Consider the following 24,531-nt stretch of genomic DNA (forward strand, 5'->3'; position numbering starts at 1 on the left):
GTCTAACCAATAATAAACAGAGCAGGCCCGCTGTAGCTAGCGTTAGCTTGTTAGCTACGGAGGTTGCTAATGCTAACTGCAGTGGAGTAACATAAGCTAACACTAAACATATTTGATTTGTACCAATAAAGGATTTGACTGTTACTAAAGGCAAATGATAAGCAACAATTGTACTCACTGCTACCAGCTAACCATTCAAAACCATTCAAAAGCATTGTGTACGTAACTGTTCAGTCGAAGCCGCTAAGTTAGCTTGCTTATTAGCAACGGACTTGCTAGCAAGGTAGCTACGCTAGCTAGCCAGCTTGCTAGAATGCTTGCAGTCGGTGTGCAACATCGACTTGTAATGTTGGATTTGTCGTCGTAACTTGTTATATTTAAGCGTCACCTCCACTGTGGCTAACAAATGAGCAGTGTTTGTGATATAAACGAGTGTCGTTTAAATCATTAATAAACGTTACATTAGTGGTACATTAGCGGCGTTAGCCGCGATCGCTAGCTAACACTAGGCTAACGACAACACGTTACCTAGCATTCTCGGTCTTGCAAGCTATCAACATGCTTGTCAGTCAAGTGTTTTGTTCTTGCACTGCCCAATCGCAAATAAGCAAACGGCCAGTTTAACTTACACTGATGTTGCGCAAGCCATTTAACTAAATTTAGATATTCAAGGCATCGTTAACTAATATCTCAATCTTCAGACGCATAACAGCCATGATGTGAAGCTAGCAACTCGGGAATTAGTCTGGTCCCGGCGAAGAAAATTTAAGTTGTACTTGTTATTCATGTCGTATTCTTTTAAGTGCATCTTTTTCCTGAACTCTATTTCAAACGTTTATGTCAAAGCTTACATAAGAGTCAGGATAAAGACCACATGTTGTAACTTTCAGTTTTCGTTACCTAACAGCCAACCAGAGGACAGGAACCTAACTGTCATGTTTAAAATGGGTGCTACATTCACTTTATATGAATATACATAGTTGTAATTGTAAATATATATCTGACTTATTTGTGTCAGGCAGTCGCTCTGGTAGACTAGAAGGCAGTTGTATTATTATGCAGAACATTACAATAAAAGGATGATGTAACATGACAACATATGCATGTCATAATACTCATATTTTGTGTTTTGTGCAGGCTTTCCCGTGGAATGAGCATTCCATGCAGCATCCTAGGTATGAATGACGTGGCCTGGCAGGAGACAAGAGGTGGGATGCTGCATGCAAATGGCGCTCCTGAGACTGGAGGTGTCAGAGTTCACGGTGGCGGACCCCTAACCACAGTTGGGGGAGCTGGACAGGCTCCGGGAGTCCCACATTTACAGGGCATGGACAGGGTTGTTAACCCCACCCCAGGTACTCCGCAGCCACCGCTGAGCGGACGATCTCAGGATGACGCCACAGTCGGATACTTCTTTCAGAGGCAGCCTGGAGAGCAGCTCGGAGGTTGCACACCCAGCAAGCATCGCTGGCCGACCGGTGATGCCAATCATGTTGATCAGGTAAAGGTTCCCCGGTCATTGTAACTTTATTGAATGTAGTGCAAGTTAGAGGGATAGATGGCAGTGTTTTGTATCAGCTAAAGCTACAAGTTTCATTGGATAGTTTATCAGTAATTTAACCTGTTGTATTTTACTTTGCAGAGTGGTATGGTGGGGGAGAGGTTGTTAATTTCACCTATACCTCTCACTGTTAAAAAACAAAACAACAAACACAATTGTCGATTGGTGATTCTTACTGGACCTTTTTCAAAACATTCCCCCTTTCACAATGCAGAACAGTACCCATTAACCAACCCCAGAAAGCAACAAATGAACCAAATCTGTGTAAAACTAAATTAAAGAACTTGAATTTTAAATAATTTCTATTGGTAATGGGCTGTAGCGTCTTGCTGTGTCATAGTTTGCGGTTGGAGGCATAATGTGATGTGCAGCCCAAACAATAAGACCCTGTTAGTCACCACGGACACTTGGTCACATTCCACATGCTCAGTTAATCTGTGACAATTTACACCAGGTGCCAGCCATTCATCAATAACCATTTCTTCCAGCTATGTTTTATTAAAGTTTGAACACACAAGAAATTTCAGTGGCTGATTAGTAGAGCTTAATGCTGTGGGTTGCGGCAGTATAAGGACTTAACTGAAATGTCTGTAAATACACTGACAAATTAATCTCATAGTTAACTGTGTGTGTAAGATTTCCTGATTTAAAAACAAGGACTAATCTGAGGTGAAATTGTAGGTTGGTGAGCATTTACATTTTTAAAATCAGGCTCTTAATGAGAGCACAATGTGTAAAAATAATTAAAGAAACAAAATGGTAATAGTGCTCGTCATAGCTATATTTTTGTCTCCCTGATACCCAGTGGTTGTTGACCAGCTGAGAAAAGGCAGCAACCGTAACATGCCAAAATAATTAAACTCTTTAAGTGAATTAATTTAGATACATTTAAGTTTCACTTGATGAAATGGAAAATAAAAATCCAGAAAATGGAAAACATTTGCTACAGCTAAGTTGGTGCTTTATTTGTTGATGCCAGTAATTCATTTAAACTTACATCAGCCTCTTCACTCCAAACAAAAGTAACCTAATCAACAAATCCTTCGTAATGGCAAACCCATTCCAGTTCTGGGTCCATCCGCTTTATGAATTTGGTTATCCCAGCACACACTGGTTGACACCAGACCACCAGTCTCTTACACATACACCCAGGTGCGTTAAGCTGGCAGTAGCAGTGCTTTCTAAAAAAAAAAAAAAAATGCAGCCTCCTCATTTGCAGCAGACAAATCGTGTGAGACGAGTGCTTTGGCCCAGCAGGAGTCTGACAGTCGCTGTGATAACCAGCCAGACTTGTAATATCCTGTCTTATGGTCTTAAACTGCCGTGCATTGTTCTGATATCTGAAAGATCTTCAGACTTATGGATTTGTTTCACAAACTGGACTTATTGTATTAGATTTTATCTTCTTACTGGTAGCACCTACTGTGTTCTAGACCTGCAGTGATGTTGGAAATTGTAAAGAAGGAAAATCAGGAAATATTGGCATCAAAATTATTTTTGATATGGCTTTTATGTAGGTATATTGAGCTCTCAGCAGATCAGACTGGTCTTAGTGGCCTTGTCTCTTCTACATACACTACTGGTCAAAAGACTCAGAAAACCTAAATTTTTTTTATTAAAAAAATAAATCGATGTCGGGATGCTTTCTTGACACAGTGTCTTGCACATCAGTTGTCGCCTAATGTAAATTTGCCTCTTTGCGTTGACTTTGTACATACTCTTGCTGTGTCAAACCAAAAGTCTTCTCTTTACAGTTGAAACCGAAATTTTCTTACTTTAGCCACTGTAAAGCCGTGCTGTAAGCTGCTGTCCTGTGAGCTGCCTATCATGCAAGCTTTTGGCTTTTCAGAAATGTATCCAGACTTCTTCCTGTTGGTTTACTTCAGTTTCTGAGTGCTTTTGGAAGGTGGAGGAACCTGTACTCAACACACCTTGACTTTCTTCGAATCTTTCTTAAGGGGAAGACCAACACTTTAGGATTATAGTAGCTGTCTGTCTTCCTTTTGTTAGTTTTTCTTGCCATCATGGTAGAAATACACTACTTTCTGCAGAGCAGTATTGTCAAATAATGCTCCAGAGGGTGTAGAAACACTATTTTTGAGTTAGTAAATCCTTGTTCAGTTTGTATATTTGGTCCTCATATCTTAAACATGTCTGAGACCTTTATTGAACAGATCTCCTTGCTTACGTACATGGGATTAGGCATGGGATATAACTAAATATGAGATAACAAAAGATCCTTGGGCACACCAGGGTGATTTGTATTGGACACCCAGACTTTTCACATGCTAACACAGTCAAGGAGGGGGCCAGAGTGAAAAGAAAATAGGTCGGCACCACTGTTCGTTGTGGCCTTTAATGTAATGTCATAGTGCTGTGATTATAATCTTTCATGTGCTTGTGACCCTCTGACATCAAAATTAGTTCCAGCACAATCAGCCTTAGCGCACAAAATGAACAATGACTCATCCATTGCATGAAAATCATTCTTGACTAAGATGTAATTTGGTGATTAGGATAACTTATGAATCGCAAATTTGGATTACGCATTTCATAGGAAAACTGGTGTTGATCGTGGGGTTTCTTACTTTCTCTTCCCAATAGAAATGTTGATTGTATTGTGTTGATTTAGATACTTCATGTTTGAATGGCTCTGTGCTGAACAGGCTTTTGTCTGCTGAGGGGCCTGCTGAAATAATGTGTTTGGCCTTATTTATTTTGCAGAACCAAACTATTTTTGGGGTAAAATTGAACAAAAATCAAAGAAAACATGGGATAGTTTTTCTGCTCTGCAGTGAACAGAAGGAATGTAATATTTTTCATGCTCTATATTTTTGTGGTCTTCCATTTAGTGCTCTTAGCTTTCTCTTTACAGTCCACTTTTTTCCTCCTTTGTCTCAGGTCCGTGCTGTGGATGAAATGAACTATGACTTCCAAGCTCTTGCTTTGGAGTCGAGGGGCATGGGAGAGGTAAGGTCACTCTTTTTCTCCATTGCAGCACATCAATAAATCAAGTCTGTATGAAACACTCACCCTGCCTAGGGTGAAAAGATAGCAGTAAGATATCTGTTATGTGTTCTTTTAATAGATCAGATCAAGCAAGGACAGAGCAGTTTTTGTGATCAAACCAGCTCACACTCATGCATGCATGGTTGACAGGGTTGTATGTTTGAGACAGAAGTAGTGCATATAGCCATATTTTGCAACTGAGCATACACATGGGCAGTGGCAAAGAAGACTAGTGCAGGGGGGAGTGAATTTATTGTAGTTGCATTCATTAAATGTATACTATGCAGGAATCATCACTTACTGTTTGTAAGCACAACATTCAAACTGGGCCCCTCCTCCCTATACTGATGGACATACATTGCAAGCTACTGTTCTATTGTAGGAACATTATGTTTGTTGTAATGGAAAAGCTGTAACTTTAGCAAGCTAACTAAGCTAACCACCGGCACCTCGATATCCAACAGAGAAAAGGCCAATTTCTCAGTGCTCATCAGTGAAAATGAAAGGGAAAGCCATCCCCTTGGCTTTTGCCCTAGCTATATTTGCGTTTTTTTGGCGCTGTTTCATAGCTTCCTCTTGGTTGTGTGGTACTATTAAGCAGGATTTATACTTGTGCATCAGCTCTAGGCAGAGCCTACGCCATAGCATACGTACATAGCCTACGCCGTTGTGAGCATTTATACTTGTGTGGTGGTGTCTGTGTAACTCTGCCGCTACACCTCCAAAACACTAGTCGGCGGCGGGGTTTCTGTGAAGTGCCGTAAAGTGATGTTGATTCAAAACACACATTAAACTCACATTAAACATGGGTTGATATAGTCAATTTCAAACATAAGTACACAAATCGGCTTCACTGTAACTTGCAGCATTCACAGACAAACACTTCTGGACGTGTCTATCTGGACACATTTTCCCCACAAATATAACATGCTAACGTTATTAGCACAAGCCTATGACATTTTACATTGTATAAATTAGCCTAGCAGCTAGCAGACTTTTCCTCTTCTCATATGAAGCCAGGGACAACAGCAACATTTAACAAAGGTAATGTTACAAATTCGGCTCTATTACAACTCACTTGACTGACAAAACAACTGTCTTATACTTAACACGTTTCCAAACAAATATAACATGCTAACGTTATTAGCGCCAGCCCACGGCATTTTACATTGTATAAATTAGCCTAGCGACCAGATGAGATATACTCGTATGAAGCCAGGATAAATCACACACAAGACTTAAAATGGTATTTTTGTGGAGGCTTTATTGTCTTCACAATATATTGTTTCTTATCTGTGAAATAAAAGTAAATAACGCTTCGTTTTCACTGAGGGAAATGGTTTCAGCTTACAAAAATAAACAGGAGGTCTGCCTTGCTGCAACGTGTAGTTCCATTTCTGGGGAGGTGCATGTCAGACTATGGCCCAGGGTAAGGCGTCGATTTGACGGAGAAGTATAAATCCTTCTTTACCTGGTCACTACCTAAGTCTATATATTGTTCTTTTGTTTGTTTGTCAAGGAAAATCCTGCATAACATACTTTTTTGATAATAAAAAATGCAATAAGATGTTGTCCATGAAGGAGTATTCTACAATCTTAGAGCTACTGTAAGTCTATAGGGATAAGATTGTTGATGGAGTATGACTCAGACAAGATTAAAGTAAACACTAACAGTTAAACATCAGAACTGTAAACTAACCACTACACATCAGCTTTTAAATGAGCTGTGGTTGTTGATAGTGGCATATTTCAAATATTACATGCAAAGACGAGCGCTGATCTTACAGATGCTCAGAAACCATGTTTAATTTATTTGCAGCTTCTGCCAGCCAAAAAGCTCTGGGATTCTGATGAGTTGGCCAAGGATGGAAGGAAAGGGATGCTTCTTGGAGAGGAGTGGAGGGACAATGCATGGGGATCCTCTCGTGAGTAACTCCTGTATCTTTGTGTATTGTAATCTCATGGGATTTATCAGTAGATCTGAAAAAACAGAATTTATTCCAAGTTAAACTACATGATTTGAACTGGCTTCATGCCCCACCCGCTGACTATGACTTCTAGTATTGCCTTAATCTGACTGGGTGTTTACCCAGCTATAGTTTATGTACACAACTATTTAGATATTTGATCACGGCTCTTCATCCAGATCATTCAGTGTCTCAGCCAATCATGGTGCAGCGGCGACCAGGCCAGAGTTTCCATGGGAATGGTGATGCCAATTCTGTGCTTTCACCTCGCTCAGAAGGTGGAGGCCTGGGGGTGAGCATGGTGGAGTACGTCCTGAGCTCCTCACCTGGCGACAAGATGGATGGTCGCTACAGGAACGGTGGCTATGTGAGTCTGAGCTCAGAAAGAGGAGTGTCTCCTGCTGATTAAACCCTTCTTCTCAAAGGTGGCACATTATCTTATCTAATGTTTTTTTATGAATACAGGGTGGAGGAGATGTTGACCAAGATGGGAGAGAGAAAAGTGATGTCCAAGAGAAAGTGTCCCCCTTTGAAGAGGACAAGAGCCCGGAGATGAAGGTGGGAGATGAGAATGATCCTGCGAAAGCCAACGGAAGAGGCCTGCTAAACGGCATGGACAGAGACTGCAAAGATTTCAAGTATGTTTTCGTTTCACAGTAACAGTAGATGAATGGCTGCAAGTGCTGGGTGGTATGACCAAATATAACAACCTTAACATTGCTTCCTTGTCACAACAAAATATTTTAAGATGGTAGTAGTGCTGCCCCTAAAAGTCAAAGATCTGAATCATCAGACAGACCCCTCATTTGACTGAGATTCCTTCTAGTTGAGCAGTCAGGGTTTTTGTTTTTTGGTCAGACACTGTACTTTTGGGCACATTGAGCGCTCCTCGCTTTCACGCTGCTCTGCTGTCTGGTACAGGCAACTGCAGACACGCACCCAGGGTGAGTCTGAGAGAGAGATGGCGGTAGTGGCCCAAAGGAAAGTTTTGCCCGGTCAGGCTCCGAGTTAAAGTTATTTTCTGCCTTCTGCTTAGAAGTAGTGAATCTTCAGCTCACATTAACTCAATATGATACCGTCTCTGGCTTTTGGTTGATTTCTAGTGTTGTTAAATAATGTTGCACATTTCCAAACCCTTGTTAGTGTAGTTGGCATGCATTAGCTCAGAGGGCTAACTTGGCTTGTTTACTACATTACGTGAACCTCGCTGTTGTTCCACCACTTTCTTTTCCTGTCATATGCACAGGGCCTCAAGCAAATGGCGCTTTAAGCAATGTCTGGCTTCACTGTTTCACTAGTGCTTCTGGTTAACCACCATGAACCGATGACCATAATTGCATACACTCTTGGTAATCCAAGAGTGAGTAAGTTTCTAGTGTTATCACCCCAGCAACATAGCTATGGGTCTTTTTTAAAACCAATAACGCTTCCAAAAAGCAGATGCAGCTCCTCTCTTGGGCACAAGTTCCTCTGGTTCCTGCAGTCTCTTTCTTCACCCCCCATCTCCTATCTCTTTTAAATGTACTCTAGCTGGAGACTACAGCAGACAAGTATTCCTTTTGGAGGATTTTTTCCCCCCTTTTTCTGGTGTGTCATGTTTAACATCACAGATGGGCTGGAAAACGGCTTAGTAAATGGTACAAAACCGCATCTAGCACAGAGAAAATAGCATGGTGGTTACTTCTTCCTTATTAAGTCTAGGTGCAGACTAAATTATGAATTATGTTTGAGCGCTGCTTGGATGGAGGCAAACAGTATTTTCTGGCAACTCATCATTACATCGTACAGGCAAAGGAGCTAAAATTAGTGCATCCCACCAGGTGTTGTATTTTCATCACTCCTGATCGAACTTTTGAGGCAACTTCTCTCATATTATACAAAAGCCAAATGTTAGTGGGTGTAACTAGATGTTTGTCCAGTCAAAAAGGGGCTTTAGTGTGCGTTATTAATCATTGCGTCATGAAGTTATTACCTTTTTAGTAGGAAGGGTACACACAGTTAATAGGGCTCCCTTCTCCCACTCTACACAGCATGGGCCAACCATAGCGCAAATGGGAAAGTAAAACCAGCACATAGGGTAAACAGGTTCACTGCCCAGCACTAATGGCTACCCATTGTTTGATGCTTTATAACTATGGTGGTTTTGAATTGAGCTCTTGTTTTAGATAATCTCCTATTTCAGAAGCTTCAAAAGTTTTTTTAACAGGTGACATTGAAGTTCTTCTGTTTTGGCAAATTTGTGCATTGCTACATAATTCATTTGTCCACATGAGTGACTGAATATAATTGTAAAGGCTTATAGTGTCATTAATGTTGCTAGGCTTCCTGTCTGAGTTTTATACTAACATGGCATGTGCGCTCCTTTACCTTCCCAGTCCAACCCCTGGAAGTCGCCAAGCTTCCCCCACTGAGGCCGTGGAGAGAATGGGTCCCAGTCAGACAGGTTTGGAGATGATGGGACAGCACCACCCACACGTCCTCCAACAACACAACCCCGCCCAAAACAAGGCACCCGAGGACTTCCAGAACCAGGAGGCCCAGAACATGGGAGGTATGGAGCAGCAAGCCGGTGTGGAGTCACTCCAGTTTGACTATGCTGGGAACCAGATTCAGGTGGACTCCTCGGGGACTCCAGTAGGATTGTTTGACTACAACTCACAGCAGCAGGTTCGTTGAAAAGGAAAAAAAAACCACACAGCTTTCAAGAGATTGAACTGTACATTTGCTCGACAGATTGTTATCCGTCCTTTTGTTTGTTTTTCTTCCAGTTGTTCCAGAGATCTAATCCCCTGACAGTTCAACAACTCACTGCAGCTCAGCAACAACAATATGCCCTGGCTGCAGCCCAGCAGCAGCATCTCGGTAAGTGGGACTGTTTGTCTTACTCAGTGTGTAGCGCAGTGTGTAGAGTAATATGGTTAAACTACTTTGTGTCTCTGGAGATCTTTTTATGCAGTTGCATAGTCATTTGGATGAGATTTGATATGGAAACATGAATTACAATACGCTTCCTCATATCACCCAGCTGGTCTTGCTCCTGCGTTCGTGCCAAACCCTTACATCATTAATGCTGGCCCCCCTGGAGCCGATCCCTACACTGCCGCTGGACTGGCAGCAGCAGCCACACTTGCAGGTGATCATATAGCACAGTTTCATCCTGTGTTCTTGTTTGTTAAAGCTCTCATTTAGATGTATTTTTGATGCTGTTGTACAAAGTTCAGATTAAAAAATACTACCTTCATCAGTTGTACAAGATGTGCATGTAACATCGAAATGTTTCCCCAGGCCCCACAGTGGTTCCACCACAGTACTACGGTGTCCCTTGGGGTGTGTACCCGGCCAACCTTTTCCAGCAACAGGCTGCATCAACTGCCAATCACTCAGCTAATCAGCAAGCATCCAATCAGGGACCAGGGCCAGGCCAACCACAGGTAGGACCAGCTGTGCCTTTTGCTCTGAGAGGTGTTTTATGAAGGTGGCTTTAAAAAACAGGACAGAATGTGAAGAGCCTGTCTTGACTGACAAATTGCAGCAGGTTTAAACTGTTTCATAAACACATCTCAAAGCTAATGTGTGCAGACAAATGCAAGTCTGGTTTATTTCATGACTTAAATACACTCAGGACATCACGCACTGATTGCATCATTTCACAGTGAAGGAAATGACCATGTAAGGACAAAACTATGATGTGCACAGCCACAGAGCTGCACATATTACATTATATAAGAGTAAGATATTACAGTTAAACAAAAACCCTGCTACTGTTAAAATACCTTCGACTGACAGATTTCTGAGCGTCTTTTTCTTTATTTTAAGTGACATTTAAGGACAAAACTAAGAGTAAAAATGCTATTTATTGTGAGTCGTTGTGTCAAAGATGCTCATCTAATGTTAACTGCATTTAAAAGCAGGTGTTGATAGGAATGCTGTGTGGATCCTTTAGCCTGGAAAACCTTTTTGCTCAGATTTTAAGAACACTAATGCAGCCCTTGTCAATTTGCAGTGCATGTAAAATGTATTACATTTTGAGGTGATATTCACAATGCAGTGGTAAAGAAGAACTATGAGGAAAACACGGTTAGTCTGCCAGATTTATTGTAACACTGTTAAAACCTGAGGTGAAGCTTAGCCAGTTTACATGGACGTATCTTGGATCTGACTATAGAAACAGAATGAGTAATAAGGACATTGAAGTGTTTGCCATGGTCGTTTGACTAGTATAAAAGAAAATGGGGATCGTTGTGAGTTTCTATGGTGACGACTAGGGATGCACCGATATGTCCCCCCCAACCGATAATTTCCTGCTTCTCATGGCTGATGACCCATACAATAACTGATCATTTCACATTTTTATACATTTAAAAAGAAGTGTGTAACCTTTAGTTTATTCGCACCCTAGGATAAGAAAGGCTAAGGAGGAAAGAGGAAATATGGCTTTGTATTATTAGAGCTATTTATTGGCTATAATGTTAATTATTGGAATACCGATAATTAGAAAAATGTCCCATTATCGGCCGATATATATCGTGCATCCCCAGTGACAACACCTATCAGTGGCCCATAAAGTGTGTCACACTCACTCGTTTGGGAACACTCACACCATTTTTTCCTAATGAAACAGAAAAAAAAAACACCAACCCAAGTTTCTCTCTTTAACCGAACTAAGACTTGCGTTACCTTAATTGTCTTGTTAACTCTTCATAAAACACACTTTATTTAACCTTGAAAGACAAAAAGCTCACCAAAAACATCTTAGTTCATCTAGTTAGGTAGTCCTCTGTTCAAACAAATACCTACACTGCTTTAGGCGTCATAAATCTTTAATTCAGCGATTTAGGTGCAAACAGTATGCTGATCTGCGTGCTGCTGCTCCTCGTGGCCTCTCTGCCTCTTGGCTGTCAGCTACATAGCGGCTATTGCTCATTCTTTGGAGGCGGCCACGGAGAAGTTATATCATGTTTCAACAAATGTGAAATTAATGACAGCAAAAGAAATAAAAGTAACAGTGGTATTTTAAAAGTAACTGATTATTTGAAAATGTAGCATTACTACTCCAGTGCTCGTTTGGCCATTACTGCAACAAGTCAGTTTGTTTGCACAGCAGTTAGCCTGCTAAGAGTTGCAGTGGCAGATGTACGCATTAAAATCGTAGCTGCTCTATCAAGGTTGCTTCGAATGGGAATGCCCGTTCTACTCTTGTTTTGTTTCTATGGGTCCAACTTATTAAACATGTTTATGACACCGAAAAATAAACCAGATTTTACTGAAGTAATTCTGGTTAAACTGCTAAACTTGTTTTATGAAACACTGATCTGATTTCATATACATAGTCTGGCTGTTACCCAGATTTTGTTAACTTTATAGGTGTCTTTATTATGAAAGAGAATTGTGCGCTGTTAAATAATGTGTGTGAACAGCAGGTTCTCACATGCAAAATGTGATCAGTTGGAAGCTTAAAAGGTCGTTAAAACCCTTCTGCTCATTCAGCCTTTTGCCCTGAGTACAGAGTACACAGCCCGCATGACTGTTAAATTTAGAACGGTTTTGTCAAATGACAGATTTTTTTTTTCTGTATTTGTCTTCCTGTCCTGTCGTGTTTGAAGTGGGTGGGGCTCAGCTGGAAAAAGGTGATGTCAGAATGAGAAACATTTGAGTCAGTATGTAATGACAGTTGTGGGGTTGGTTGTTTGTGTTGCTAGGCAACTGTCAATCAGATCCAGTCAAATCAAACCAACCCACTCCTTATGAAGCAGATTAGCTGGACTTTAACTGTGGCTTTTTGCCATTATTCCTAAGTGTTTAATATCATATATAAAAATACTTGAAACCCAGTATTCAGATTGCTTTAAATGCAGAACATGTCTGAAAGCTTCAGTACGTCTGCAGCCTGTGGGTCTGATGGTATCCTTGACCTTCTCCTCCAGGTGATGCGCACAGGAACCAACCAGCGACCTCTTACACCTGGGCAAGGCCAGCAGAGTCAGCAGGAATCTCTAGCTGCGGCAGCTGCTGCAAACCCTGCATTGGCGTACGCAGGGATGTCTGGTTGGTAGACCATTTCATACAGCCCAACACATTTATCTTCACTGCTTGGTGCCTTTTATCAATATATCAGATGTTACTACATATAGTAATATTTTTAAAAATCTTGTATATGTAGTAATTTATAATTGCTGACTCTTTTTTTGTGATCTTCCATCTTCTCAGGTTATCAGGTGTTGGCCCCTGCAGCCTATTATGACCAGACTGGGGCCCTGGTGATGGGCCCTGGAGCCCGGACTGGTCTAGGTGGGCCAGTTCGTCTAGTCCAGACCCCTCTCCTCATCAACCCTGCAGCAGCACAAGCTGGTAGGCACTAGACCACCTGTCATTAGTCTTACTGTGTACTGCTGCTAGTAATCTGCTAATTACTTCTCCTTAATTAGTACCAGTCAGAGTACAAGTACAATTAATAAGAATAATAATGAAGATGTTAAATAGGACACCCTGATAAGCAATCTGAATTGTCCCTAGTAATAACACTGTTTGTTGGTGTCTAGTCAAGGTATTGGGTACAGAGACAGTTAACTGTTGTTCTATTCTACAAGTGAGTGAAGTCCAGGGTTTTTAAATGAATCAAATTAATTTATCATTGATGTAAATGGGTGTCACATGCACGTTTAATGAGGTTAATTCCCCAAACAAAAGTCACAAAGGAGGAAGGAAGAGTAAATCATGCTTAGGTCTGCTGACTCAGCAGAGATAAGATTAAATGAGAAAAGTGGATCCACAGGAGAATAAATACTTGAATGCAGTACAGGATGCCAGAGAGTCTTACTGCTTTATATTCTGTTATATTTTGAATTGTCACCTGCTGCCTGTATTTTGTGTTTTAAAGACATTTTCACCCTAAACTGGGGCATTAAAATTCACCAGAATGCAGGACATAAAGTGATTGACACTCAATTTCCTCAGGGACAACTCAAAATATCTTTTATACTTACCGCCCCCAGTGTTGAAATGAAACCCACGCCCTTGTCTCACACTCTCCTCTGTCCCTCCACCAGCAGCTGCAGTGTCAGCATCTGGCTCGGGCAACAACATGTCTGGTCCTCCAGCCAACGGGCTGTACCGCTCCATGCCTCAACCTCAGCCCCAGCCGCAGCAGCAGCAGGCTCCCCCGCCCAGCAGCGGCCTGCCCTCCAGCTCGTTTTATGGCTCCGGCTCGGTCCCTAACACTTCTCAGAGCAGCTCCCTTTTCTCACACACCTCCGCCGCGCCGCCACCACAGAGCTCTTCGCTGGGCTTCAGCAGTACTGGCGGCTCCCTCGGCGTCGGCCTGGGCTCTGCTCTGGGAGGCTTCGGCTCCTCTGGTCAGTGACTTTGCCACAAGCCACATGAGGATTAAAGAAACTTAACTTTTAGGAGTTTGTTTTCTCACAGTGGTTTTGTAATTTATTTTGCAGTATCCAGCTCTACCAGTAGCAGTGTATCTCGCAGGGACTCCCTGTTGGCAAGCTCTGATCTATACAAACGCGGCGGGAGCAGCCTAACTCCCATCGGACAGCCCTTTTACAACAGCCTGGGTTACTCCTCTTCACCCAGCCCCATCGGCCTCACACCGGGTCACTCCCCGCTCACTCCTCCACCTTCTCTGCCCTCCTCTCATGGATCTTCTTCCAGCCTTCACCTAGGTAAGCCTTGCACTCATGGGAAGTAATAAAAATCTTAAATTAATTTTAAGCCCATTCACTCGGCCTGGAAATTTTTTTTTTATTGCTGCAGTTTATATTCTTCGATTTCACTTTATTATCAGGCGCACAGTGTTTCACATACCTAACAGTTATAGACACCTGCCGCCATCACTACAGCAGTATCTGGTCACTCTGTAATCCTAGGTGGCCTGACGAATGGCAGCGGGCGTTACATTTCTGCAGCGCCTGGAGCCGAGGCCAAGTACCGGAGCACCGGGGGGACGTCCAGTCTCTTCAATTCCAGCAGCCAGCTGTTCCCTCCGTCTCGGCCCCGCTACAGTCGCTCCGACGTCATGCCGTCCGGACGCAGTCGCCTACTGGAAGACTTCAGGAACAACCGCTTCCCAAACCTCCAACTGCGTGACCTGCCGGGACACATGGTGGAGTTCTCTCAAGACCAGCATGGATCCAGGTGGATAAGACGCACTCTCTTACTTAGAGATTTTAACTGTAAAGTTTAACGCAGGAAGTGAAAGTCTGACAAATTTCTTTTATCGTCACTTGTCTGTCCAGATTTATCCAGCAGAAGCTCGAGAGGGCGACCCCAGCTGAGAGGCAGATGGTGTTTGGAGAAATCTTGCAAGCGGCATACCAGCTGATGACTGATGTATTTGGAAACTATGTCATCCAAAAGTTCTTTGAGGTTCGGATTGTTTAAAGTTGATCTAGGTGTCATTTCGCTCATGTTGACTATCAAAGGCTCTTTTTTTGTGTAGCGTGTGTGCAATAGAGGTTGTGTTCTGTGTGGTTGCAGTTTGGAAGTGCAGACCAGAAGCTGGCTTTGGCGACACGTATCCGTGGACACGTCCTGCCCCTGGCCTTGCAGATGTATGGCTGCAGGGTCATCCAGAAAGCGCTGGAGTCCATTTCCTCAGACCAGCAGGTAATTGTAAGTGAGATTATACTTCTTTTAACAATGATTTTCACTAACCTTGTTTTATTGTGAGAGTTTTTAATGGATTATCAAATCCACCACAGTGACATCTGTTAAAATCATGCCCCTGTTCCTTTATGTCTTCACCTCAGAGCGACATTGTCCGTGAGCTGGACGGCCACGTGTTGAAGTGCGTGAAGGACCAGAATGGCAACCATGTGGTGCAGAAGTGTATCGAGTGTGTCCAGCCTCAGGCCCTACAGTTCATCATTGATGCCTTTCAAGGACAGGTGGGTTTATTATCGTAAGCACTGACTCAGCTGCCGGTCATTTACATAATCTACATCTTGACTTTGTCAGAGACAGAAGTGGGAAATGTTTATAAGACCTGTACATGAACCCATGTGTTACCAATTTGCTTTGACCCTTTGCATTGTTTTAGATATGTGCAAAGATGTAATATGCAAGAGAGATGGTGCTACTGCAGAGTAGAGAATCAAACATAAAAACATTGTGATGGATAAATCTGAAGGCCAGTCGCCATTTTGACTAATTAGACCACAGAGCTCTGAACTCCACTATAACTTTAAGTAAATCACACCCCTGTCCAGCTGGTGAGTTTGTATTTCCTAAGATAGTGAAGATACAACCTGTCCTACTCTCCCTCTGATTGCCTAGTACCCCTGGCCTTCATTGGTTGGGTTGGTTAACTTGTAGGCAAGAGGAGTAAGATGGGTAGGGTTAGGGTAATAATATCAGGGCAAGCCAATCAAAGGCAGAAACAGGTGGGTCATGTCATTGCCATCCTAGGACAAACCGATGTGTCCAGTGATGTGTGCATGTTAATTATCTATTGTCTAGTATTTAATCTCACATTCATGGCCTCGTTGTGTAGCTGGGTTTAGCTGTTGCATAGGTAACCTATAATGCTACATACAATTGCATCTGCACCTCAGTACATCATCTTTCTTTAACCAGGCTTAGTTTGTAGCTGCCGTGGTAGCGGGCCAGTCACATGTCACATTAAATTAAAGAACGCTTGCAGCGATTGGCTGTGAGCAAAACCATACAAATGGTCTTTTGTTTTCTAGATCTGTGTTCAAAAAGGATCAAGTGCAGGTATCACAAATATACAAATGCCCAGCCCTCATAGTTTTTATCCTTATGCTGACTCTTATCTATGGAGCTGAGTAATGAGGCATCTTAGTGTTAAATTTTTATCCAGCTCAGTGCAGCTTTAGACCCTGATCACACAGAAAGCATTTACAAGTTGCAAACACTGCACCTTTTTATTGTTGCCAGGCAACCACCCCATCACGTCCTTACACTAACCTTCCTGTGTGATCAACCTACCATTTTTTTCACAGTAATAAGTATCTAGTTCCTTAAATGTTGAGGCAGAGGGTACTTGCTGTAGCTCCCGTTGAGGGTGAGAGGCTGTCAGTAAATAGTTTGTTTGGTACAGATAAACAGAAATCTGTGTGGGTACATGAGACCCTAAAAAAGAGGGTGGATCATGGGGAGTACCACCAGTTGGTCCAGGAGCTTCGCCTCTATGATGGACATCTCCAGGCATATTTTAGGGTGACTCAGAGGCAGTTTGACAACCTGCTGTCTATCATCGCACCGAATAGCTCTGGGTATCCAGCAACCGCTACCACCAGTTTCTCCTCCATTGTTTACCAATTGTAAACTTGTTGTCATGACCACCACAGAAGGCCCAGCTCTCAGATCATCCAATTGGACAATGGGATAAGAGTTGACGTGGGGCTTTTTCCACTCTGAGTCGAACTTATTTCAATTCCAGGAGTTCAGAGCACTCTGGCAAAAACACCAGGCGCCTAGAGCACAGAAACGCCAGGCATCGCAATACCAAAACAGCCAGCAAAAAGCTCCATCCTCATTAAAAACAATTACAACCAGGCACCTCCAGCTGCTTAAATGCTTTCTGTGTGATCAGGGCCTTAATAGTGATGCTATATGTTTTTTTGTGAAATTACCTGTTTATCGATTAGCTCTTGTTTTTACCTCCCTCCGCAGGTGTTTGTGCTCTCCACACACCCCTATGGCTGCAGAGTCATCCAAAGGATTTTGGAGCACTGCACCCAGGAGCAGACTCTGCCCATCCTGGAAGAGCTGCATCAGCACTCTGAACAGCTGGGCCAGGTGAGCACATCTGTCTCCAATCTGTCTTTATTTCTATGCCTATGTTGATTACAGATGTTTATGTTTGTTAGATGTGATGGACCATTGTTGTTGAGACGTGTGCTTGTCTTGTGTATTTGCATGTCTCCTTCATATTTGAGCATTTCATATTTTCAGCTTGTCATTGTTCCTCTGTAGTTGTGGTCTGCTAAGTGTAAAGTGTAAAGGATGACTGTATTTATACTGTTAGCTGTCATTACATCTGACCTATGTGATTATTGAAACATCCACCCTGCCCCCTCACTTATTCCATCTAGAAATATCAAGGCGTATCATTGGAGATGACACCCAAAACATATTATACAGTGTCCCGCGATGCACTGTTCAAGGTCAGAGCAATTTGCCTCTCTCTCGCGGATGTCCCCGTGCTCCCTTCCTCTTTCCCTTTTTTTAATCTTTTCTTTTGTAAAGAATCTAATTTAACATTTTAGATAGATCTCAAACTCCAAGTTTCCGACTACAGGCCTCTTCTCCTAACCCACTGAGCCGCTTCTTTCTCGCCTTTTCCCCCCCTTTTGCTTTATGTCACAGAGGATTCACATGGCACATGCTTCCCTGCTGTCTGATGATTCCTCTCTTTTGCCTACAGCATCTCCTGATCAATCTGTTTTTCTGTTTTCATCTTCTTGATTTCATTGTAATTGTTTTCTAGAAGCTCCCCAAGAGTTTGAAACTAAAATGTTCACAAGTATTGCTTAAATCATCTTGAGTGCTTGGCTTCTAGTCAAGTCCAGGAGCAAAGTTCACGTTCAGGTTCATGTTAAAACAGATTGACAGGAAATGGATTTGAAGGCAAATACTACCAAATTAAAGGTGGAGGTCACGTTACCAACCCAACAAGTTACTATGTTAACAAGATCAGAGTGATGTTAATTTGTTGCTTGGTCAGGTGAGTTCCTGTCTCCATCTTGTCACACTAAAATTACACCCATAACTGTCTATCACCCATTTCTGAAGGGGCAAAGATGCTATTGGTTGTGTTGCCTGGTCGCCAACACTCCAAACCAGCAGCATCTGTTTTGTCTGACCTTCCGCAGTGATGACGTAAGGGTATTTGTAAGACAACAAATGGGGGTGTCACTCATTCGTCTACCTATCATTGTAGAGATGCATGATTATCTCACACCAATTAAGACCAATGGTGAAAAGTAGTGCATGAGAATCGATCAGAGTAAAGGGTGTCGCACGGATCCTTTTTGTGATTTGATCAGTGTTCAAATGATCTCGAGTTAATATTTCCACTGTCTTCGTGCAGGATCAATACGGAAACTACGTCATTCAGCATGTTTTGGAGCATGGCAGACCGGAAGATAAGAGCAAGATAGTCGCAGAGGTCCGCGGCAAAGTTCTTGTCCTCAGCCAACACAAATTTGCAAGGTAAGCTATGTTTTAATGCAGCGACAGAGACGAAGACATCACTGAGATCTACCTGATGCTGACAAAAGCTGTTCCACCAAAAGTTAAGCAGGATTTTCAGTCCAAGGAACTACTTTTCAAGGAACATTCTTCAGCCTAGATATTGAAAAAATGGTGGTTGATGCTGTCCCTTCGAATCTTTGCTGTTATACTCGTGCTGCAAACCATATGCCGTAGCCTTAATAGAGACAGTTTCAAACACAAGTACACAAATCAGCTTCACTATAACTCACAGCATTCACAGACAAACACTTGTATTTGTGGGGAAAATTGTCCAGATAAAGACAACATGCTAATGTTTTTAGCACAAGCCTATGGCATTTTACATTGTATAAATTAGCCTAGCGGCTAGCAGACTTTTCCTCCTCTCATATGAAGCCAGGGACAACAAGTCACACACACAAGACTTAAATGCAATTTTAGTGGAGGCTTTACTGTCTTCACAATTTATTGTTTCTTACCTGTGAAATCAAAGTAAATGGTAAATGGTTTCAGCTTACGAAAACAGACAGGCCGCAACGTGTAGTTACATTTCTAGGGAGGTGCATGTGAGGTAACGGCGTAGGCTCCATGTGGACGCAGAGCCTCAGCGTAGCTACTACATCTATTCAGTGCAGAAGTATAAATTCTGCCTAAGCCCCAGCCCCAAAGTTCCTGTACTTTTGGGTTGTACTACCTCCCAGTCAAGGACCTTTTGGTTGAACTAATACCTCCAGAACTTAATTTAGACCCTGATCCCTGCAGTGGAAATGCAGTGAGTTTGTCAAAAGGACTCTAGTTCCTGGGTAAAGTTCCTGCAGTCCAAAAGGGCCTAAAGTATTCAACTGTTCACTGTCTGACCTCAAATACGTCATAAACCAGTAGTTAAATTTAATTGAGCACAGTGCAGCAGCCAAATCAATATAAAAGTAATTTTATTATCTCCATTAATAAAAGATGAATGTGATTTTAATGTCTGTAAATTACTGAGTTTTATTTTTGTCTTCAGTCACAGCTCACTGACAGCTATGAGTCTGTAATGATCTGCTAGACAATCATGTTCCAAAACAAAGAAAAAATTTTAACAGTGCTGCATGAAACACCAGCATTCAGCTATGACAGAACACAGCCTGATGGTGTGTTTGGTTATGATTATGGGATGCTCCCTTAATGGTAGGTCAGGCTGCCTGCACTGATCCTTATGGTGATCCAAAGCAGAACAGGTAGTGTCTCATCGCACAGAGGGAAGAGATCGCCATCCATAGAGCTTGATTCAACCACACAGACAGCAGAAATGTTCAAGTCAGTGAGAGCTGTTCATTATAATGTGTCACAAATAAAATATGGACATAAAAGCAGATTGATTCAGACAATCCAGTGTAGAAATAAAAGGTATCCACTGTCACTGAACCGTGCTGTAACTCCTTCAGCTCAATTATAAATGTGAGCATAACAGAAGCTTCTCTCTGTGTTTTTCCTTCAGTAATGTCGTGGAGAAGTGTGTGATCCACTCCTCGCGTGCAGAGAGAGCTCTGCTGATAGATGAAGTGTGCTGCCAGAAAGACGGGCCCCACAGCGCCCTGTACACCATGATGAAGGACCAGTACGCCAACTACGTTGTCCAAAGAATGATTGACATGGCAGAACCTGCTCAGCGCAAAATCATCATGCACAAGGTTGGTAAACTACTGAATATATGTGATCATGCAGATTGGGACTGATGGGTTTATACACACAGATAGTGAGAAAGTTAATATTATTTTTAATAAGTGAGACCTAAACAAACAATCTAACACAGTTTAGATAAAGTGTTAGATCTTTTTTGTTAAACCAGAGACAGCCCAGAAATTGCCATCACTAATTCCACCAGACTCCATTTAAATAAACAGCAATTTTAGCGTGTATAAAACCAGCATAGTTTCACATCTAACTGGGTGAATTAAGAATTTATTTCAGCTGTACCAGAGTTGATAACTGTTGAAACGGTGGAAAGACAAAGAGATGTTTTTGTTTTGTTTTTTGTTTCTGTCTTGAATCAAGTGTGTTTTACAAGGACAAAATTACTGCTTTTTCAAATGGAGCCTGGTGAGTTTGCTGATAGCGATATTGGGGCTGGTTTCTGGTTGAGCAAAAAGGATCTTACTCTATAAATAAAGGGCTGTCTCTGTAGAGATCCTTTCCATAATGTTGTCAGACACTCACAATAAAGATCTGAGCGTCTCAGGGGCAAAAACAAACACTTTTAGTGGATGTAAAGTGACAGTGCAAACACCCCCTAAGTGTTTGCAATTCAGCCTGGCTGCTGCTCTCACTCAATACTTCACTATTTTTAAAAAGTGTTCCCAATAGTCACTTGGATACAAAAACAATGAAAAGTAGGGTCCTGGTTGAAAAGCACCCTCAAACTCTGGGTTTTTAAGTTCATTTGACTTGCAAAAAAAACACACAGCTGCTCCTCAGCATGGTAGCAGTTGCTCTGTTTTTCCCCTCTGCGTAAAAGGATGTGACGTTTTTTGGGTGCTCCCATTAAAAACAAAACAAAAAAAAGACTGTACCTGTGTAAATGTGTGAGCCAGTGGTGGAAACTATTCTTTTGAAACTTTACTACAAAAAATAAGTAAAACCTGAACATTTTCTCCCATTTTGTTTTCTCCTACATGTTTTGACTTGGTGAAATTAGATGAAATTCACTTTGAGCTAGAGCTGCAACCAAGAAATTGCCTTTTCATCAATTATTTTGCCAACATTGGACACAAAATGTAAGAAAAGTTGAGAAATGTCCATCATTTGAGAGCCCAAGGTGTTCAAATATCTTGGGGTTATTTTGCCAACAAAAAAATAAATAAATTTAATTTACCATCAAAGAAGACTGAAAAAACTAAAACACATTTTAGAAGCTGGAATCAGTGAATCTTTGGATTTTTGTTGCAAAAAATGACTTTAATTATCAAAATTGTCGTCATTTGAATGACTTCGCTGACCTCTGCCGTCTCTCCTTCCTCAGATCCGGCCTCACATCGCCACTTTACGCAAGTACACCTATGGGAAGCACATTCTTGCCAAGCTGGAAAAGTACTACATGAAGAGCGGATCTGAACTGGGTCCCATCGGCGGCCCCACGAACGGCCTCATGTAGTCACATCAACACCGTGAGTCCCCTGGAGAAGTGGAGAGGAGTAGGAGCCCCAAACCCCCCCTCACCCCCTCAATCCCTGTTCTGTGAGAGATGCTCCTTAGCCATAGGGGTTAGCCTTTTGACACCCTCTGATATCCCATTTTTGGGGGGAATTACCAAAAAAAAGAGAAAAGAAAAAGACAACTTCACCTAAGAACGCTGTGACAACTGACCCCTGCCACTCTGCCACCCCTGGTGCAGGTCCCCAGCGTGGCCCCCCCGCCCCCACCCCCAGGGGACGCACAGTCAGCAGGCCGTTTCGTTTTTGTTTTCTTTCCTGGGTAAAGCACAAACCCATTGTTAATGATGTAATTGATGTATTTGACTGGTTTTCATATTATCTTGTACATTTAGTTTTTTACCTTGTAAATTCTCTGTAGAAAAAAAAACAACTTATACACATTTGCTGAAATTTACAATTCCTACAATTTAACACCAGCAAGTGATTTTCTAAGGCTAAACTGAGTGATCCTTTTAAAAGAAACAATTCCATTTGTTTTTGTAACCAGACTTATTATGTCAGCTGTTCTAATTAAGTCCAGGCAATTGAATATAATATTTGTATATTATTATTATTATTATTATTATTATTATTATTATTATTATTATCCCATGCACAGTTTAAAAATGTTTTCCCATGCCAAAGCAGCTGATGGATTAGTTTTCAAATAGCACCGCATAGTACGGATGGATACGCACCCCTCCGTCCACAGGTGAGTACTATGCGTCCTGTGCCACAGTCACCCAAAGGTCCTCACGACCCGTTTGCGAGCTCGGCTTTGGGGATTGGTGCTTTAGTGTAGGGTGGTGTTTTTCCAGCGGTGGCTTATTATTCTCGCCTCCTTTTTCCAGGCTAATTGCGAGGGGGGGGGGGCGTGTGTGTTTACCCCAGCAGCTTGTCGTCTGCCTGATATAATTGAACAGTTTCGGTACTAAAAACATGACAGACTGACCAACCTGAGCTGCTGCATCCTCTGAGCCCCATTTGAGCCGTCTGTCCCTCATCCAGGTGATCACTCGGGGGGGGTTATGCAAGATTTAAAAAAGAAAAAAGAAGCTACCATTAACTTATAGAAGCAGAGCATGAGGTTTGGTTGTACAGTGGGCGTGTAACCTGGTATAATCTTAACATGAAATGACCGTAGTGGGGAGGGGGGGAGTTTTTTTTCGTGGGGATAGTGGGGTGGGAGCGGGGTTATGTGTTGGCATGCTGTGACAGGTTTTAATCCTTGGAATGATTTTTTTCTTTATCATGTTTTCGTGTAACATCTTATCTGTCTTGTACTTTGAGATGAACACTGCCCTAGAGACGGTATCTTTATGTACTGAATAATCATCTCTTGCGTAGAAGTAGTTTAGTGACGTATAGCATCTTTATGTACGAGTAAAATTGTTGCTTTTGGGTTCGGGGGGCTTGATGGGACCCCCACCGCCTGAAGGTCAGTAGTCCCAAAAAAAAAAAAAAAAAGCAAACGTGTCGTGAAGTGGAGCTTATCCCGGTTTTGTACATCTGAGGTGAAATGAGCTAGAAGTAGTGGGATAAGAAAGGGATGTTGAAGGAACCTTTTTTTTTTTTAATGGTTCTGTTTTTGTTTTTTAAAACTTTATTTTCCATTTGGTTGGGTATGCAAGTGCATTGGTGGAGGCCGGTGGGGCCATCAAAAGCTATACAATTCACCTGTAATGCTCGTAGTGACGGCTTCTTTGCTTCATATGAATAATTGTAGAATACATGTAGTATATGTGCAGTTAATAAGTGTAAAATTATTAGTTTAATTGAGAAAAAAATACGTCTAGTCGTGGTGTTTGACAGGCCTTGCTCTAAAAATTTGTAGTGATGCTTTTATTTCGTCTGTACAGTTGTACATTTGTAAACGTTTATGCTGTAAATGGGATGTCTTTTACACTTTTTGGGGAGAAAAAGGCAAAAATGTGCATTTTGATGTGTGTATATTCATCACTCCTTTCCCCTTGAATATAATGTATACAGTTTTATTTGATCAAGTGTTATTTTAAAGGAAAAAAAAACTTTACAGCTTCACAATCTGGCATGTTTTTTTTTTGTTTGTTTTTAATCTGTTATGGGAAAGGCCAGCCTCTATTTGTACTGGAGCTGTAACATCCACTGTTGATAGTCTTTCTGAAGTGACAGTTTAAAAAGAAGAAGGATAAAAAAAAAACACACACTCTACTAAAAACTGAGGCTGCATTTAGTCCTCTCTGCTACCATGGAAACTTCACAGGATATGACAAGAATTATTTTTGTACAGAAGAGTGCTGTATTTTGGAACAGCTTCTACCTTGTAAGCAAAAGCAATGTAAAATATTGTCAATTATATAAATATGAACATATGAGTTTTGTCACACTGTCAAAGTCATGTACATTTTCAGGTGGCCTTATGTACATTTCCAGATGTTAGATGAAGAAAACAAACTCATTTTTGGAAGCAGAATTGTGACTATGTATGATTAAACTGTTCTTCTAACATTTGACCAGCATTGTTTTGGTTTTTCTCAGGTGTGTTGAGCTGTTTTTTAGGCGGTGATTTGCATTGTCGTCGCCCCTCTGTGCGGAGTTGCATGTTCTTCCCATGTCAGTATGGGTTTTCTCC

The 24,531-nt window shown here is 41.8% G+C and overlaps 1 protein-coding gene across 1 annotated transcript in view; it reads left to right on the forward strand.

Annotated features, from left to right (window-relative positions):
* LOC117270508 (apolipoprotein B-100-like) overlaps positions 1-22,058 on the forward strand; it is a 46,705-nt gene extending 24,647 nt beyond the window's left edge. Inside the window, 22 exon segments of the mRNA XM_033648149.2 lie at positions 1,138-1,501; positions 4,463-4,531; positions 6,390-6,495; positions 6,717-6,904; positions 7,003-7,175; positions 8,913-9,204; positions 9,306-9,399; positions 9,563-9,670; positions 9,823-9,968; positions 12,462-12,582; positions 12,745-12,885; positions 13,584-13,889; positions 13,983-14,210; positions 14,415-14,682; positions 14,784-14,913; positions 15,025-15,159; positions 15,297-15,434; positions 17,185-17,310; positions 17,607-17,678; positions 18,605-18,726; positions 20,228-20,420; positions 21,749-22,058. Coding sequence (XP_033504040.2) covers positions 1,138-1,501; positions 4,463-4,531; positions 6,390-6,495; positions 6,717-6,904; positions 7,003-7,175; positions 8,913-9,204; positions 9,306-9,399; positions 9,563-9,670; positions 9,823-9,968; positions 12,462-12,582; positions 12,745-12,885; positions 13,584-13,889; positions 13,983-14,210; positions 14,415-14,682; positions 14,784-14,913; positions 15,025-15,159; positions 15,297-15,434; positions 17,185-17,310; positions 17,607-17,678; positions 18,605-18,726; positions 20,228-20,420; positions 21,749-21,880 — 3,652 coding nt within the window. The 3' untranslated portion in view covers positions 21,881-22,058.
* Positions 22,059-24,531: the final 2,473 nt, after the last annotated feature.

This window comes from Epinephelus lanceolatus, chromosome 13 (assembly GCF_041903045.1).
Source record: "Epinephelus lanceolatus isolate andai-2023 chromosome 13, ASM4190304v1, whole genome shotgun sequence".
Classification (NCBI taxonomy): domain Eukaryota; kingdom Metazoa; phylum Chordata; class Actinopteri; order Perciformes; family Serranidae; genus Epinephelus; species Epinephelus lanceolatus.